At 36.3% G+C, this 17,632-nt stretch overlaps 1 protein-coding gene across 1 annotated transcript in view; it reads left to right on the forward strand.

Moving 5' to 3' along the window:
* The window catches only part of ZNF385D (zinc finger protein 385D), a gene marked incomplete at its 5' end in the record, with an annotated part of 125,963 nt that extends 110,350 nt beyond the window's left edge, over nucleotides 1-15,613 (forward strand). Inside the window, 4 exons of the mRNA XM_010156979.1 lie at nucleotides 7,014-7,247; nucleotides 9,198-9,376; nucleotides 10,748-10,849; nucleotides 14,901-15,613. Of these exons, the coding sequence (XP_010155281.1) occupies nucleotides 7,014-7,247; nucleotides 9,198-9,376; nucleotides 10,748-10,849; nucleotides 14,901-15,134 (749 nt within the window). The remainder of the gene's footprint in view (nucleotides 1-7,013; nucleotides 7,248-9,197; nucleotides 9,377-10,747; nucleotides 10,850-14,900) is intronic.
* Between the last annotated feature and the right edge of the window lie 2,019 nt (nucleotides 15,614-17,632).

A 17,632-nucleotide genomic window follows, 5' to 3' on the forward strand; every position in this document is an offset into this window, starting at 1 on the left:
CTATGTATAGGATAACACAGCTTGCTTTCTCTGTATGTAATCAAACCACCATGTGCATATTTTATTCCTTACCCTTAAAACAATGTTTTACATTTTGGCCTCCAAAATAAAAATGTAACTATCAGAATGAAATCTAATACCCTGCCTTATGTCTGACCCTCAAATTAGAGTCGAAATAGAAAATGTATTATTTTAGCAGGGCCACTGAGACCAAAATCTGCAAAAATCCTCTTTGCACTTGACTGTGAGTTCCACCCTTTAAACAAACACTCCGTTCTGGTTTCAAATTTAATTTTTAACTACACATGTCTCATTAATTAAATGGCAAGAGTAGCTTCACCCAGCAACCCTTCTTCCCCTTATAGCTCCTTATGTGGGGACCCTTTTGCTTGCAGGTTGTAAAAGCCATTTTTCTTCTGCCTGGCTGAGGAGCAATCTATATGATAGAAAAGTCAGCTCAGCACCCCAACCCAGTTGTCACCAAAAGCGGCTTAAAAAAAGCCGACTTGAAAAATAAATGTTTTCTCCTCATCGTCTCCTTTCCTTCCAGTCACGTTTTTGTCAGCTACTTGTGCCCGAGAACCCAAAACTCGAATGCGGTGTGACTTTTCCCTACCTTCATCTTTCCCTTTCCATGCGCCTTTTACCCCCAGCTGTTGCTGTTGCTGCCAGCTCTGTTCAATTAACCTCAACAGGAATGCAGTCATCCCTCTGCTGTTAATCTTGTTTAGGATTAATGAACTGTGCTTTAAACCAAGGGAACTGCTAGTAAAAAATGAGGTACAATTTGGTTAGAAAATTGTGTACTGCTAATTAATGAAGAAGGTCATTTTAGGACTTGGCAGAATTGAGTTTAACTGGACAAAAAAACCCCAACAACAACAAAATCCACAGAGTAAAGATGTGAAATTTGCTACTTTCTCTTCACTCTCGATCTCACTGTGGACACATTTTGTCACCAAACATCCTTTCTGTGACACTCCCATCAGGTCACCACCAAGGATGTATTGGGAAGCATGGAGTAAAGGCAGCAGTAAAACAAGGCCACTTGTTGTGAAGTCAGTTGTTTCCTTATCCTTTGTTTCTGAGTGATGGACACTTTGTATAATTGATTTATAAAAGTGTTAAAAAACCAGGGCCTGGTTAAAATACTGACATCATTGCTTCTCCAGTTATGAACCAAGAAAATTCCTGGTATTTGGCTTTCATTCTGGACCAGGGAAAGTTTGTAGTCCTTCAGTTTCTCAGTAATTCTTGTTCCGTACATTTGAGGGAAGGCTTGGGCAATACTGTAGAAACACTCAGCCTTTCACTTTCTGGGTATCAGAAGCAATCATGATGGACACTTAGACAAAGCAAAGAAGCAAGGAACTTTACCCAGAAAGTGACTGACAAGCCAGGGCAGAGAGAGGGGAAGGAACAGGAAACAGGTAAATAGCTGCTGTTTAAAAAACAAGATTAGAAGAGGCTGGTCATAAAAACTTTTCAAATTCTGTTCCTGTTTTGTCATACATGGCTTTTCCTCTTTCAGAGCTCTAGGCTCTTCCATTATGGCATATTAATTAGTATCCATTCTGTAAAAATTCAGGCAAGTATCATGATTTCCAATATTTCATATATCTTCACTGAAAGAGGTCTTACCATAAAGTAATGAAGTACACAACTGTCATCCAGGTATTTTGATCTTTCATACTAAAAATATTGTGATGTACAGTACTTAACTCTCTAAACCATGCTGTTGTAATTATTTTTTACCAAAAAAATTATATGGGTTCTTCTAAGTACTAAAAATATACTTCTGAATCTCCAAGTAAAAGATAGCCATTCTGGGAAGGATATATCTATAGAAATAGATTGAATCCAGGTTTTGAATGTGAAACTAAGTCTAATGACTGGAATTTTCATAATACGTTCCCAAAAGAATTTTCTGTACAACATATTGTGATGGGCCAAATATCAACCAACCCCAAAATATGCAAGTTTGTATTCTGCACATATCAAGGAGGAGGAGCTGAAACATTTGAGTCAGAGTTTGTCAAAGTGTTTTGTTTAAGTGTCAGAGCCAGCCAATATGCTAGCACACATGCTTACATTTTAACATGTGAGTGCAGAAAGTCGGCCAAACATGGAAAAATAGTCACACAGTTATTTTTGAGATGGTACTTTGTTTTTAATATACTCCACTGTTACATTTATCAATTTAAAAGAAATTACATCTTATCTTCAAATGTAATTGCCATAGAGGACACAGAGCATGCTAAAGCAGCCCAAGGAAACCAAGGACCTGGTTCTTAGTAGGTGGGAAAATAATATGCCAAGACTCTTTTGAACATGCCAGAGTGAAGCACCTGTAGAGGAGTTCTGTTACTTGATGTGCATTTGCTGTCAGAGAGTAAGCTGAAAATGTTTTTGCAATACTTAGAGGTCTTACAATATAGTGAAATATTTCATATCAAGTTCTGTTTGTCATGAGAAAGAATATGCTTCCTAGTTTCTGCGGGTGGAGGTTGTTTAGAGTTTTTTTGAGGTTTTGGTGGGTTTTTTGAGGATGTGATTTTTTTTTTCTTTTTCTAGACAGCATTATAGGCCAAATGTTCAATTCTTTTGTCAAAGGAAAAAATTCATTTAAATGAGAACAAAAAGCATGGGTTTGTGCTAAATCAGATATTTTTAAAATTCATGTCTCTTTAGATTGCCAAAGAAAAAATATACTCATAAAAAGTTGTGATTTGTTTGAAGTCAGAGCACTTTTCTCTCTGGAGGTCTATTTATAGTTTCAGGATAAGAAATTCTTATGCTTAGTAGCAGGAACTGATGAGTGAGACTTTCACATACTCTGAAGAAAAACACGAGCTGTAATTTTCTGTTTTTTCAGCCTAAAGAAAATTTATGGATCTTGTAGCTGGGGTATAAAATTAATCCTGTTTACTTGGCGGACCTTAATCACACACTTGCAGATTTCCACTTGAACTATGACTATGGTATCTGTAGTACCTAAAGAAGTCAATTTTCACAAAATATTTTTCATCTGGCTTTATCTTCTCATTAAAATAAATCTTTGATTTTGCCAGTGAGCAAGATTATTTTTTAATGTAATTATTTATTTATTTATTTATAATTTTTATTCAATTGCTATATTAAGACCAGGAACACAACTGGATTATTGTGAATCCTGAAGTGTTCCTTTTTTTTGCTGCTGGAGTCCAGTTCCATACACTATTAGCAATCAGCTTCTATGCCAAAGCCAGGCAGTGACAGTTGCAATAATGAATATTTGCTGCAGGCCACTGGTATGAAAATAGCACAGTGCTGCAAGCCTGCGTCACCAGAAACAAATCTTCCATTTGACTGTGACTGAATTTCTAGCTCGATTTTAGAACATTTATTATTGAAATAGTTCTTAAAACACTGTCATAATATAATGTTAAGAAATGCTAATCTGTCTTCAAGGCATCAGTTTAAATTCCTTCTTACTCATTTTTGATGTTGGGTTTTTGGTGGGGGGTTTTTTGGGTTTTTTGTTTGTTTGGTTGTTTTTTTTAATCCTTTATACCTTTAATGCTGGACCCTGTATTTAGGGCACTGAACTGTGTACAGGCAGAAAGTCTGTAATATATTCAAAGAGACACATGCTGGTGAGGTTAGAAGTTCTGGTAAGAAGAGGATTTGCATTCCCTATTTTTAAGCTTACCTGAAATCTTTTTAAATGTTTCTCCTTTAATTCCTGTAGATAATTCTGAAGTTTATATGAGGAGGAGCAACTTTGCAGTTTTAAATGTGTTACGGCTTTTAGAGGGTGAACTTGGACGTTTTTCTTGAAGATGTTTTGATGACATTAATGAATTTACATTAGTGTAATCTATAATGTATTAATATAGGTCACCTTCTGAAAGATATATAAGCAGAATATATCTTCCAAACTTTGATATTTTTGTTAGTTGAAGAATATGGTCGTGACATTTATCATTTTTAGTTTAATTTTTCTATACAATGCTGCTTTCACACATGCATATCAAAATACCCTTGAAAGGATTAGCATAATCAATTGTATTTTCTTTTCACTTTAAAATAATTACATGGTGAAATATTAGACCAACATAGCTATAGGAGGTCAAGTATTTGAAGCAGAATAAAACCTGAAGTTATTTAAGCTATTTTTGTTGTTTACTGCCTCAGGCTCTCCTATGGAAAATAAAGAAAGTGTGATCTATATTTTTCTTAGGGCAAATTACTGACCCTTGCACTGCAAAACTGGTAATGGTGATTGACGTACATATCTAATTTTCTGCAAGATTAGAATGAGCACCAACCTTGCCATCAATCCTTAGAGAATGTTAATGTCTTCTCTCTTTTTTTCCTTCCCTCTCTCTGGTGCTGTCTGCCCTCTGCCTTCCTTTTCACCAGGAAAGTACATTGCTTGGACCTAGTACTGTGTAGTAGTCCCAGCATGGAGAAACTGAAATTTTCAAAGCAGTGTTATGTACTGTGGTCTTTAGAGGAAAATAATTTCACTGAAGTAACTTTCAGCTGAAGAAAAGCTAACATGAACATGGATTCTTTGGGATGGGAAAGTAGTGACTAGTTAAATGTATACTTTTGTGGACAGATCTACAAAAGCTTCATTTACTCATCAGTTTCCAAACTAAATGTTTAGTATTTCTAAATAGTATTTTTAAAACATTATTGTTCATCTGTAAAAAAAAAAAAAAAAAAAGGAACAGAAGAATAGACTATTCACAACAGAATATGCTTTTTTTGTTTTATGAATAACAATTTTTTAAAACCCTCTGGGAGAACATATAGAAACATTACAAAATTGTATAATGCATAGCAATTGACTGGGCTTGAAGGGTGCTATTCCCCCTGACTGAAAGGGACTCATACCTGGGTTGCTCCTGCAGATACTTGTTCAGCCAGTTGCAAGTCCTCCAGCAGGCAATATTTCTGGATCTCTGTAGGTGGGCTATTCTCAGGCTTTACACGCTTTAATATTGGAAAAAAAATTTCTCAATGTCTAATCTAAGTCTCTCTTGATGTAATCCAATAGTCCTTGTCCTGTTTAGGAGGGATCAGGAGGAAGAGTTTATTCTCTTATTTTTAGCTACCTTCTACAGAGATGAAAAATCTTCTCAGTGTTTACCCTTCAACTTCTATATTCACAGTCCATGTTTTCTAAACCTCTAATTTGTTTTGGCTTCCTCCCTCACAACCCCTTTCTTGTTGGTTTGCATTTGTATTGTTGCTAGATTAACAACAAAGCATGTAATTTTTAATTTTTGATATTGCAGTCCTCAGGCTGGACTCCAGTGCTGATTAGAGAAGAGAAAAATACTTCATAAATCCTTCAGCTTTGCACTTCCAGGGTGGTGGGGACATGTTTCATAACACAATGATATGAAAGACCTGTGTTCCTCTTGTTATCCACTACTGAAAAACAAGCAAGCAAACAAACCCCAGATCAAACAAACAAAAACAAACCCTCTCCAAGAAGCAAGACTGGGGCTGTTCTTCATCTTGTTTTAATAGATCAGATTAATCTTACTGAGTGTAGATTCCTGCAATCATCTTTACTGAAAAACATCTAATTTTCTACACTGTTTCTCCAATGCATTAAAACCTGTTTTATTTCTGTCTCTCAGGGTATTTGTGGTTGCTCTGTGTTTGCTATTGTCTGCTAAGTTGTTAGACATGTTCTTCATTAATGAAGTTGTTGAACTTCTAGTCTGAAACACATCTCTGTGGCATCAGTTAGTTGTGTCCCTCCTGCATCACAGCACATACTGAGATCTATAATCAAAAGAACTTTAATTTTTCCTACTCCAGTAGATGGCAATGAATAAAGCATAACACAGGTAGAGCACCACTAGCACCAAGGGGTGTATGAAACCAGATGAGCTGTCTGTGTTGAAAGGTACCCAATTCCAGGAATATCTTGGTGAAGTAACTAAGATTTCTTACTGGGAAAGCTTGCTACTCAGTAGGACTGATATGACAAAATAGAACACTTCAAAAGCAGAACAGCCCCTGTCCCTTCTCTCTTTCTCCTGCCTATTACTTGCCATCTGCTCCGCTGGCTCAGTGCTGGATTTTACTGTCCTCTACCCTGCTAAGCAGTTAACTACCAAATGATACTGCCATATCCAAATGTCATATATATATTATTCAACCTGCAATATCATTGTATATTTTCTCTCTCTTGGATTTGAAAACTACAGAAAGCACAAGTTCTTAGATGAACACTCTATGTTTCTGAATAGATTTAGGTATATAATGTGCTTACAGTTTTTCCAAACATACCACTGATATACAGAACAGAAATCCTATTAATGTTTGTGTAGGTCCCAGATATAGAATATTGTACATTTAATTACTGCTATTTGTATGTACTGTCATTATGTAATAATGGATAATAACAAGGTATGGCTAAATGTATACTGTGTATTAATAATTGTCTTCACTTCATAACATTTTTGGCTAATATCAAGTGAAGTATCAATTTAAAGTTAAATTTTATCAAGTATCAAGAACAGATGAGTATTTTAGTTTTAGTTTTATTAGTACAGAATGTTAAAATTCTAGCTTGGCTACTGAATCAACGTCAGTATTATGCAGTACTACAGCAGTTTGTGTATCTGAAGTGCAGCATACGATTTTTAACTTCCTATTGTACTGGGAATTTATATGACCTCTTTTAGTGGATTATCTTTCAGTTGTACAGTGCAGTCTTAATGACCTGTCTTTTCAGTTTATGAATTCTGTATTTACTGTGTGTTAGCAGAATGCAGGAGACAGAATACATGACATTTCAATACATGGGAGCACTGTATTTTGTAACCACAGAAAACACAAAAATAAGATCAGATTTAGTTCATTACCATTAGTCAAACCATCACCAGCATGGGCTGGCTCTCTGTGTGGTTACAGCATTAGGATGCAAAGAAGCAAATGCCAAAGGTCACAACCTTTTTTTTTTTGTTTGTTTGTTCCCTTCCATCTCCTCTCTTGGCCCACAGACGTTACCACAGGGACACCAGCAATATCAACAACAACCACCGTGGAAATCCGGAAGAGCAGTGTTATGACAACTGAGATCACCTCTAAAGTGGAGAAAATCCCCACGACAGCCGCTAGCAGCACCACATGCCCTTCCGTTGAGACTGAGGAAGAGAAAGCAAAGAGGCTGCTGTACTGTTCACTATGCAAAGTCGCTGTCAACTCTGCCTCGCAGCTGGAGGCGCACAACAGTGGTGAGATGGAGCAGTGCTTGCTTTCTTCCCTTTTTGCCTTGTGTCTCAAGAGCTCTGCAGTTATCTTCCCCTGAATAGATTAGATCTATTGCAGCAGGGGACAAAGAGGTGGCAGAAAACTGGCAATTACATGGAATTCGTTAACTAATAAAGAATAAAAATGACAGGCAAAGAGGCTTTCATAAAGGGGGAAGAAAGGAATTTTATTTCATGCAAGTTACCCATTTTCTTACATTTTAGCTTTTGCAGCTTCCAAACCTTATAGAGCTCAATGGCGGCTCATGCTTCATTACCTTTCGTGTTCAGAGTTTGCATACTTTTGTTTGTGCCAGCTAGCAAACTGAGTATGAATGCCATTAGTTTTGTTTGAAATCTAAGAAATTAAGGCTGAAAGAGGTAGCATCAGTCAGTCAGAGTTCGATGATGAGACTTAGTATTCTTAGCTCCATATTGTCTGTTAATAACTTGTTAAAATTATGTATATTTCTTCTTTTTTTTTTTTTTTCATCAACTGATAGCAACTGCTGCATGAGAGTTGAATGGGTAATCACTTACCTGCACCTTTCTTAATTTTTAAACCTTTTCTTGTTATGAGACCTAGCAGCACTAGCTGGTAAGTTCCAACAGTAGAGAGCCATCATTCAGAGCCACTATTTTAAGCATCTTATCGATTTGCTTTGTGGTGAGCAGGTTTAAAAGATCTTGGGATTTAATATGATAGCAGTGACCACATATAACAGTCCTACAGAAAAACTCCTGATTTTGGATGTCAGAAGTTAACTGCCAGTAGGGTAAACAGAGTTAGCAGACAGGCAGAGAACCTTAGGTTTGAAACTTAGAGACAGGGATGATATACCTGCACCAAGATGATCAATTGTCTAACAATGCATTTAAAAAAAACCCTAAATTTTGGCATGTCTATACAATCCACTTAAATTAAAAAGAAAATGATAATTTGTTGGTATTCATGAGAAACAAAGCCTAATCAGTTTTGAATGCTGTGTTTTCTGTATGCCAGATCTTCAACTGGTGAAAATTCAAGTTCATAAAGCAGTACCCATTTAACCTATTTAACTTCATATGAGGGTTAGACTCTAAACATTTGTCTGATTGAGATGAGAGCCAAAACATTATTGCAAATAGTTAAACACAACCCTCCAAGTTTTTGCTAAAAAACTGATAAAGTGTGTGCTTCCACACGTGCATGCTTTTAAATATGTACATGTGGATGCATACAATTATCAGTGGAACACTAGTTCTGTACATGGTCGTCCTTTATCATCACAGGCTACCTGCATGGAAGTCAACAGTGTAAGAAATTGTTAGGCCTGAATGAAGGTAAAGCAACAGGACACTATTGTTTTCTATTCAATCTTCATTTTAATTAAAAATGCAAGTGCATTTTTCTCACATATATGTTCCTCACACGTATTAGTTTCTGTCCAGGCCATTAAGGATCCACAGGTTGCTGCCAGGAACTTCTGCCCCTTTTGGATTTGGAGACTAATTAGTTAATTACAGATTTAAGTGTGAGCTACCTAATGCATACTGTTTGTCAATCCATTCAAGAGGACTACAAATCAAAGCCAACTACATCTTTAATAGCTAAATTACTCTTCCTTTGCAACTACAATTCAGGTCTTATTAGCAGCAGGAGTTAATGAGAAAAGTCACACCCATTTAACTTCACATCAGGATACCTGATTCTGCCACCACTTACTGGTATGGCTGCTTTGTTCTAGTGCATTACCTACAGATATGTAATTTAATAATTAAATATCAGGTGTGAAATATCATTACATTGGTTTGAATCTGGTACAGACAAACACAGGCATATTCCAAGGACAGCACGTGGCACCAAGCTGAGGTTCATATGATTTTCTTCTAAAAAGAAAATAAAACAATGAATGCAACCAAATTGCCAGTTGTTTCTGTTTCCCATATCTCCAGGGACTAAGCACAAAACTATGCTGGAAGCTCGGAATGGAAGTGGAACCATAAAAGCCTTTCCCCGGGCAGGCGTAAAAGGCAAAGGACCTGTGAATAAAGGAAACACAGGCCTTCAGAACAAAACATTTCACTGTGAAATATGTGATGTGCACGTAAACTCTGAGACACAACTGAAACAGGTACTCAGCTAGCTTGCAGAGTGTGAATCCTTGGCTGTTCTTTGTTTTCATGTTGACAAAGTACCAACACAATCAGCATGTGTCAGTCTTAACAGTTCACATCCAAATGGAGCTTACATATTTTGCCCTTTGTACTTGGCTTTCATACTATATGTTTTGTTTTGGATATGATTTTCCCTTGCACAGAATGTGTTTTCTCAAAAGCTCTTGATTATATATGTGTCTTAAAGAGTTGTAGAAGCTGTAAGCTGTAACGTATTACCACTGTCTTTAGACTGCTACACCTGTCATGAGCTAATAAACCTTGCCTTTTAGTGTACTGCATGACACTTGCCTTGACAAAGTTGTGGACATGGGTGCAGCCAGTATTTTCACAAAACACTGAATAACCTGCTTAGAAATGCGGGATGGAGAAGATTTGTAATTTTTTTTTTTTTTTTTCAGTCAGTGTTATTCTGATCAGCTAGAAGCATGACCTCTAAATTGCAATTACACTAAGTTATGTTCAGTCATTCTTCAGATGAACAAAGCCTTAGTTCTGAAAAACACTTAGTTTAATTCCATATGCCTTTTGGAATTAAATGCTTGTTAAGGAACTTCACAAGAATGAAGATAAATTCTGCAGTGGACAATAGCAATATTTGTCTTCTGCTTTCAGAAAAAAAAAAAAAAGTCCAGTTCTTTGTCTTTTTTATGAGAACTCTCTTAGGAATTAAAATAAAAGTAAAAATATAGTTCTGAAAAAGGTCCCTTACATCTAATACTGCAATGAAGTCTATGTAGAAGGATTCGTGTAAAATCTCATAGATTTTATGAAGAAGATAATGGATTTTGTGGGTTTTTTTCCACTGTCATTTAGTTTGATATGGAACCATCTTTCAGCTGAAATCTTAAAAGGATGTCTAGGCGCCTTAGGGATTTAAACAATTTTGTGACCTTTTCCCCACCCCACTCCCATTGAATAGGGGATGCTCTACTATCTCATATTCTTCCAAAACATTCTATCAGCAGTGGATTGAATTCAACGGGCACTTTACAGATAGGGAAGAATTTTTCAAAGGCTTCTATCTTTGACCTGATTCAGGTCCTGTTGAAGTTAACAAACATGAGAAAAACATTGACTACAGTGGAAGCAGAGTTGAACTGAGCACTGTGGAAAATCACAGTCCCAATATGTAATGCACAAAGGGTCGTTCAACTGGAACAGACCCTATTTGCATTTGTTACTGAATTAGTCAAAGTAACACTGTTGTGGAGAGTAGTAGCCCTCTATACTGGAGAACCCATGTGTAAAGCAGAACCTGAAATGATCTATTATGGAAATAACACTCTCTTTATTTTTCCTTCTTTTTCACAAATGTATTTTAACAGCACATAAGCAGTAGAAGGCACAAAGACAGAGCTGCTGGGAAGCCACCTAAACCTAAATACAGCCCTTACAACAAACTCCAAAAGGGAACACATCCTCTAGGGGTAAGGCAGACTCCTTTTTATTTTACTTTCATTTTAACCCTGCTGAGTAGTGTTTTTAGAAAATATAAGTGGAAAAATGTTTGAAATGAATGGGATAGCATAAGCTATGGGAGTATATAAGCGTCTGAATGAGCCCACAAGGGACTTTTTATATATTTTAATGGATGTGGGCTACAACCCATGGGTCCTCATTTTTTTGTAGCTACTCTGGATAACCTCAATAAAGAAGTTTGTTTCAAAGGTCATTAGGGAGCAAGAGACGAAAGAAACATCCAGATGTCAAACAGGATTTTTCCAGTTTTCACCAAGGACAATGATGATGAAATGACTAAATAAAACTATAAACCATAAAACTTTTATTCTGGCCTTATTTAGAAAATTACCCACATAACAATTGAAACAATTAAAAAATTCCATCTCTCATTTCATTCCACTCAGTTTCAGGATTGTTCTGGTGATGTTTTTGACTGCAAGGATAAACTATTTGAAAAACAGTTCTTACTGGCTTCAAAAGCTAAGAAAAAGGTTTATTTTTTAATAAAAAAACTCCTGCTAGTATCCTGCCATTAGTTAAAAAACAGCATATACTGTGGGTGGGATAGTGAAGCATGTGACACTTATCTCCGTCAGATAAACTGAGTGATTTCTTTTATGTGCCATGGTGTTTTGTAAGGGTTTATAGATAGTTCTGGCACGGGCAGTATGTTGATTCATTGCCCTCGTAGAAATTAGCCCCTTATTCCTTGACCATCTTCTCTAATGCAGGCAGAATACGGAGTTCTTTCCTGTGAAAACCCAGTTTTCTTGAGTTAAAGTTCTTTTCTTGAGAATGGAAATACTGTCTCCTTGTAGGGGCAGCCCTCATGATAGGTATAGTCATGAATGATCCAGTTGGGTTACAGCATAACACAGTGCACCATTCTGATAGATCTGCTAGAAGGGAAATAGCCCCATAGGGTTTTTCAGTAATCCACTTCAGGATTACTGTTTCAGTTCAGGAACACCACGGTCTTCAATACATATAAGTTATGCTGAAAAGAATAGAAAATATGTGATTAGGTAAGTAGGATATGGAATTGCTGAAGTCTCTCTGACAGGATTATTATTCCTTTAGGAAATACATTGTTTCCCAGGGGATGAAAATAACTATTACATTACTGTCACTGTTGTGCACAGTTCTCTATTTGCCAATTTATGTAATGGTGAGTTCTGAGAACTCCAGCCAAGGATCGAGGACATTTAGTTGCACATAGACAAATAAAGACAACCTGTCCTTTTCCTGCTCCCTCACTCCCAACTGTTCACAATACACAAGTCAGGCCAGAGTTGAGCAAAATGGCAAAGAGGATTTTAGAAGGAGAGAATGAGTTAGCAATAAATGAACAGATATGCATGGTAGAATGGAGGCTGCAGTGAGAAAGGATGAGACCAGTTCTCCATTTAGTCTTTTTGGTTTTGAATAGAAAAACTAACAAAGTTGTTGTTACTTGAAATGCAGAATGGCAAGCCAAAGATGTGCTAATTTTGCTTGGAATGTAGATGGTTTTGATGAGCTCTAGAATTTTTATTTACACCCTGTTAATTTTTCAAGTCATTTGCTGTCCCTTAGTTTACTTCATTGAAAATGAAATAAATTATACTTTAGTCTTAATCTTGACCTGTGTGTTAATTAGTACTTGCAGAGAGGTTTGAAATGAAGGTGCAAGGAACTGTATATGCTAAATATTAAGTGTGTATGTCTATCTTGAAATCAGAACCAAGCTGATAAATTAACTATCTAACTTCTTCAGAAGTTCCTAATTCCTCCAAGAATGGCAAGATAGTGCTAAACTTTTAATATAAACAATCACGTAAGATCTTTGTTCTTTGTGACAAAAAATGTATGAGTTTAGCCAAATTTTTTTTCTACAGAAATTTTTAAAAAAGAACATACTACATTTTCATAGCTTTTCTAGATCAAACACTTTCCAATGCCTTGTTTTCAATATCATTTGTATTGTTGTGTCTTGTTTAGTTTTGTATGCTTCAAGAAGAAAGCTTCATGAATTCTTGTATTGTTGGGACTTACTTGATATTTATTCAAGCCACAGATGTCCATCATGTATAAAATACTATACTGGAGACAAAGAGGTTGCCAGGAACTTGATAGTCCAAATGAAAAACATCCTTCATTAGGAATTGTAGTCTACATTCAGAGCCTTGTTATTTTAGGTTGGATTTTTCTGTACTTTGTACTTAGGATTTTTTTGGAGTGAGAAAGGTTTTTTTCATATCTGTTGTAAATACGGCTGAAAACCCCCTATTTACTAAAAAAAGTAAGGAAGGAGACTGTCAAATGCTCAGCAAGAGAAGAATACAGCTTGGATCAGTGGGTGTAACACTGATCAAAGAAAAGATGAGATCATTGATTTTTGTAGGCACCATGAGGAATTTTGTATATGACATCCATTACATCATCTGTTAAAAGAATTGCAGAACCTGGTCCCCTCTGAGTATCTCTCCCAGAGCTTTAAAGGACCTTGAGTCCAGCAGAGTTGCCAATGTGCCTTTGGAAAAGTCAAAATCCTTCTATCTGGCTGGTAAAGAAACAATAGATTTTTTTGGATATGGTGATAGTGTAACAATGAAACTTGCTAGTGGTTCATGCCAGACTACTCCTGTCCTTACTTTCTGACTATTCACTCCCCAAGGTATTGCTGAGTCGAAATTATCAGATTGAGGTAATGCAAGTTAATTATTTGAAAGGCTATTTCAATTCAAGGATGAGAAATTGCATTTGTCTGTGAGTGATAAGTGTCCATAATTACACTATGATGTACCACAGTATTGCACATGTATTTATATTCTGCATTTTCAATATTACATATTCAGGTTTGTGTTCTCTGCAAAGGGCCTCAGGTCATGCCAAGACATAGACCCACTGAAAGTCTGTCAGAGCAAATGGGAACTTTTCTGTCTCAGTGGATGAGGTTTCTATTCTTATGTCAGATTTATAAAACCAGAACAAGAAAGGTACTCAGGTTCCTGGCTTCTTATTAGTAACCAAAATCTCATTGAAATCTGCAGAAATCTATATAGACTACTCTGATGTTCATTTTTATGCATACCAAATGTAAATTCTCTTAAATAATAATGGACACCTGTGAGTATTTTCAATCAGTCTGAGAAAAGCTTGAGTTTACTTTTTTCTTTTTGGAAATTCTAAATGAGAAGTTTTTCAAACTCTATTTGGTAGTGCACAAGAACCATGATTTAAATGGTTTTAAAGCAGAAGCTTCAGTGGCAGAAACAGAAGTATCATGGTTTGGCACCATACTAAATTATATAGGCAAGAGTTTTTCATGACAACGTTTTTAAATATCTGCCACTTTTTTTCACAGTTCTTGTAAGAATAGACAGTGTCTCAGTGAAAAACATTTGAAGACACAGAAAGATGACATAGGACAGCACCCACAGAATTCATCACCTATTTGAACATAAGAAACGTTAGGAGATTTCCATAACTGGTGTAGGATAATCTTTGCTTATTTGCTTGATATTAGACGCAGAAGGTAATAAACAGGATCTCTAGCTGGAGATCTTAATTTTAAGTAGAACTTGCATCCTAATGATAAAACCAAAAGTCCCTTCTTAGCCAGACCAGGGAACAGAATATGTTTTCATTCTGCTCTGGTCTCTATCATAAAGCTGTCCAGGTGGAGGTCTTTTAATTCTTCATTTAATTCTTGCAGGGTAGATGCAGCTTTACTTTGATGCAGATTGCTCAGCCCATATTTAGGTTTGATTTGATTTCTAACATCGTACTAAATTACAAGTCTCAGTGATAAGGCATGAACATTGAAAATCTGTCCCCAACCAAATCCTGCTCATCCTTGTCCAAGGTTTGAGATCATATGTCCTGTTACAAGCCTGCAGCTCTTAGAGCCAGTAGTCACTACGAGGCCTCTCTTACGTGATTTTAAACTTAAAGCCTTCAGTCAAATTCCCTGACAGGTAGCTAATATGAACATATTATGTCTCTCTGTTTGTTTCTTTTCTCTCTCCCCCACAGGTAAAATTAGTATTTTCAAAGGAACCTTCAAAGCCAATGGCTCCACGAATCTTACCAAATCCGCTAGCAGCTGCAGCAGCAGCTGCTGCTGTGGCTGTGAATTCCCCCTTCAGTCTTCGAACAGCCCCAGCAGCCACCCTTTTCCAGACTTCAGCACTTCCGCCAGCACTCCTACGACCAGCTCCAGGGCCTATACGGACCACCCATACTCCTGTGCTGTTTGCTCCTTACTGAACTCCAAACAGGAATTAATTGTACTGCAATAATTTTTCAAAATCAAAACAAACAAACAAAAAAGAAAATCAAGAACATTGAACTATGCAGTGTTTATTTATAGTTTAAAGTATATATGAAGAGCCAGGACTTTTGATAGAGAACTGAACAAATTCTAAAAGGGGGAATGGGTAGTATTTTCTCCAGATGAGAACATTCCTCTTGAGTATTGGTTGTTTTAGAACTGATCTCCAGCATTGACTTGTAGTGACATATAAAACTTATGAAGCCTTTTGACTGTGCTTTTTGGCACATATTTCCCTGCAATGTCTTTCCTGCTTTATGAAACAACTTACAAATTTGTCTAAAGGGCATTAACTGGTTCCAATGTACATAAAATACTTTATTCTGTAGATTAAAGAAGGGAAAAAAAAAAAAAAAAGAAACACTGTGAATAGTAGTACCCTTACCAATCCTCCTGCCAAATCAGCAGTTACTGGGTATTTATCTGAACAAAAGTAGATACAATAGATGTCTTGTAAAACAGTAGTATTGTGTCTCTGTCTATGCCACTAGGTTTCTAACTGAGTTGCAAAAGATAAAATGAAAAAATTATGTCACTTTGGTAAGTAGTCAAAAATGATGACAATAATGTGGAGCTGTTCTTGGTGAGAAAAAAATTGTTTTCCTCACCCATAGAAGAATAGGCATGAAGATAAACTATGGTTGGGGCAAAGTAAGTGATACAGAAGATTCAGTGAGGAAAAATAGTAATCCACATGCTGTACACAGAACAGGTCAAACTTCTCTTTAACTGAGAATGTATGTGTACAGTGTGTGTATATTTGAAAGGTGTAGAACATACAAGATAGACCAATGTTTAAGACATGCCAGTTGACAGCAAAAAGTACACTCTTGTCATGAAACAGGACTAGCACTTAAGTGTTGAGCAGAGAGAAGACACAAATGGGTTACACATTGTCATAACTTGCAAACAAAAAGCAGGAGAGAAATCCTGTCCTCATTTAAGTCGGTATGAGGTTCCTCCCGACTGCAGTGTAGCCAGAATTTCATCCCAACAATGGCACGTATTCTTTTTATATCACACCAGTGGGAGAGTCTGTAGATAAAGGTAATATTTTTTTGCAATAGGTCTTAGAAACAGATTTATTCACTTGTTTTATTTCCTACTGATGTGATATAAAGTGTCTTATTATACCTATAAAATGTAAACAGCAACACATGAGATACATATTACAAGATAACTGCACATCGTGGGTTTGGAACAAATACAACCTTTAGGATCTGAAGGGACCCTTGAATTCTGTAACTGACCTCTATGTGTGGACAGCTTAAAGCCTTATATATTTACTGTGAGGCTTAAAGGGGTTGACTGTGTCCCTTTAAAGTAAGATTTATCAGGGGTATATATAGATATATTGTATATATGTTAGAGTAAGAAAAATAACTTATAAACAGAAAATCTACTATATAAAGTAATTATATAACCATTGAGTTTCACATGTGGGTCATTAAGTGGTAAGTAACAAACAGCAGAGAAAAAAATAGACTTCTTGAATCTGATTCTTGCTGCTTGCTTTTTCCCATCGGGAGCTGAAAAGTATCTATTAATACTACGGAGTGCGCTGCTGAGTCACATGCGACCACTCTGACATGTAGCTAAGAGAAATGCCTACCATACATTTAGGAGGAATAAAATTTAAAAGCATAATTTAAGTTTAGATGGGGAAATGATATGAAAGATTTCATTAAAAGGTAGTAATGCAAAATATTGACCATGTGGTTACTATCTAATACTGCCTGCAGTTTATATGGACAGTTGGGAGAAACAGAAGATGGGAATATACAGCACTTTTGACTTGCAATTCATCAGTGAGCCTTCCATATACATTGGTATTTGCCATTTTTTAAAACTCTCACATTTAGATTTTATAAAAAAAATATATATATAAAGAGAAAGAAGAGGTTCCATGGATGTCTGTGTCCAAAGAATTCCAAAGAGATGCATTTATTTATCTAGAAGTATTAAAATAAGAAAAATAAGTTCTATATTATGTGTTTGTATTTCATCCAATTTATTTGCAAACGTTTGTGCCTTGAAATAAAATGGGCTTTTGATTATATTTAATTCACTCCTATGTAGCCATGAAAATGATGCAGTGACAATTTCAGGGCTGGTTATTAGCTGGATTGCTTTGGCCCAATTTCCAAAACAAGAAGACTATGGGTAAGTTCCTGAAGCCAAGTTTAGGCACCTAAGTAACTAGGGGCTGACATCTTAAAAGGGCTCCCTATTCCACAGCTCCCAGCAAAAAGACCAGCCTTCAAAACCTGCACCTAAGACTCAATTTAGAAATGTTTCCATAATATATAGTGTAGTAAGGTTCAACTCCTCTTTGCAAAACCTTGGCCTTGGTCTTTTAAGCCTGCTTTCAACCTTCTGTCTTTTTTCAGAATTTGTAGTGCCATTGCCAGCTGTGTTCAGATTCCTCCTTAAA

Source organism: Eurypyga helias, unplaced genomic scaffold (assembly GCF_000690775.1).
Source record: "Eurypyga helias isolate BGI_N326 unplaced genomic scaffold, ASM69077v1 scaffold5088, whole genome shotgun sequence".
NCBI lineage: Eukaryota > Metazoa > Chordata > Aves > Eurypygiformes > Eurypygidae > Eurypyga > Eurypyga helias.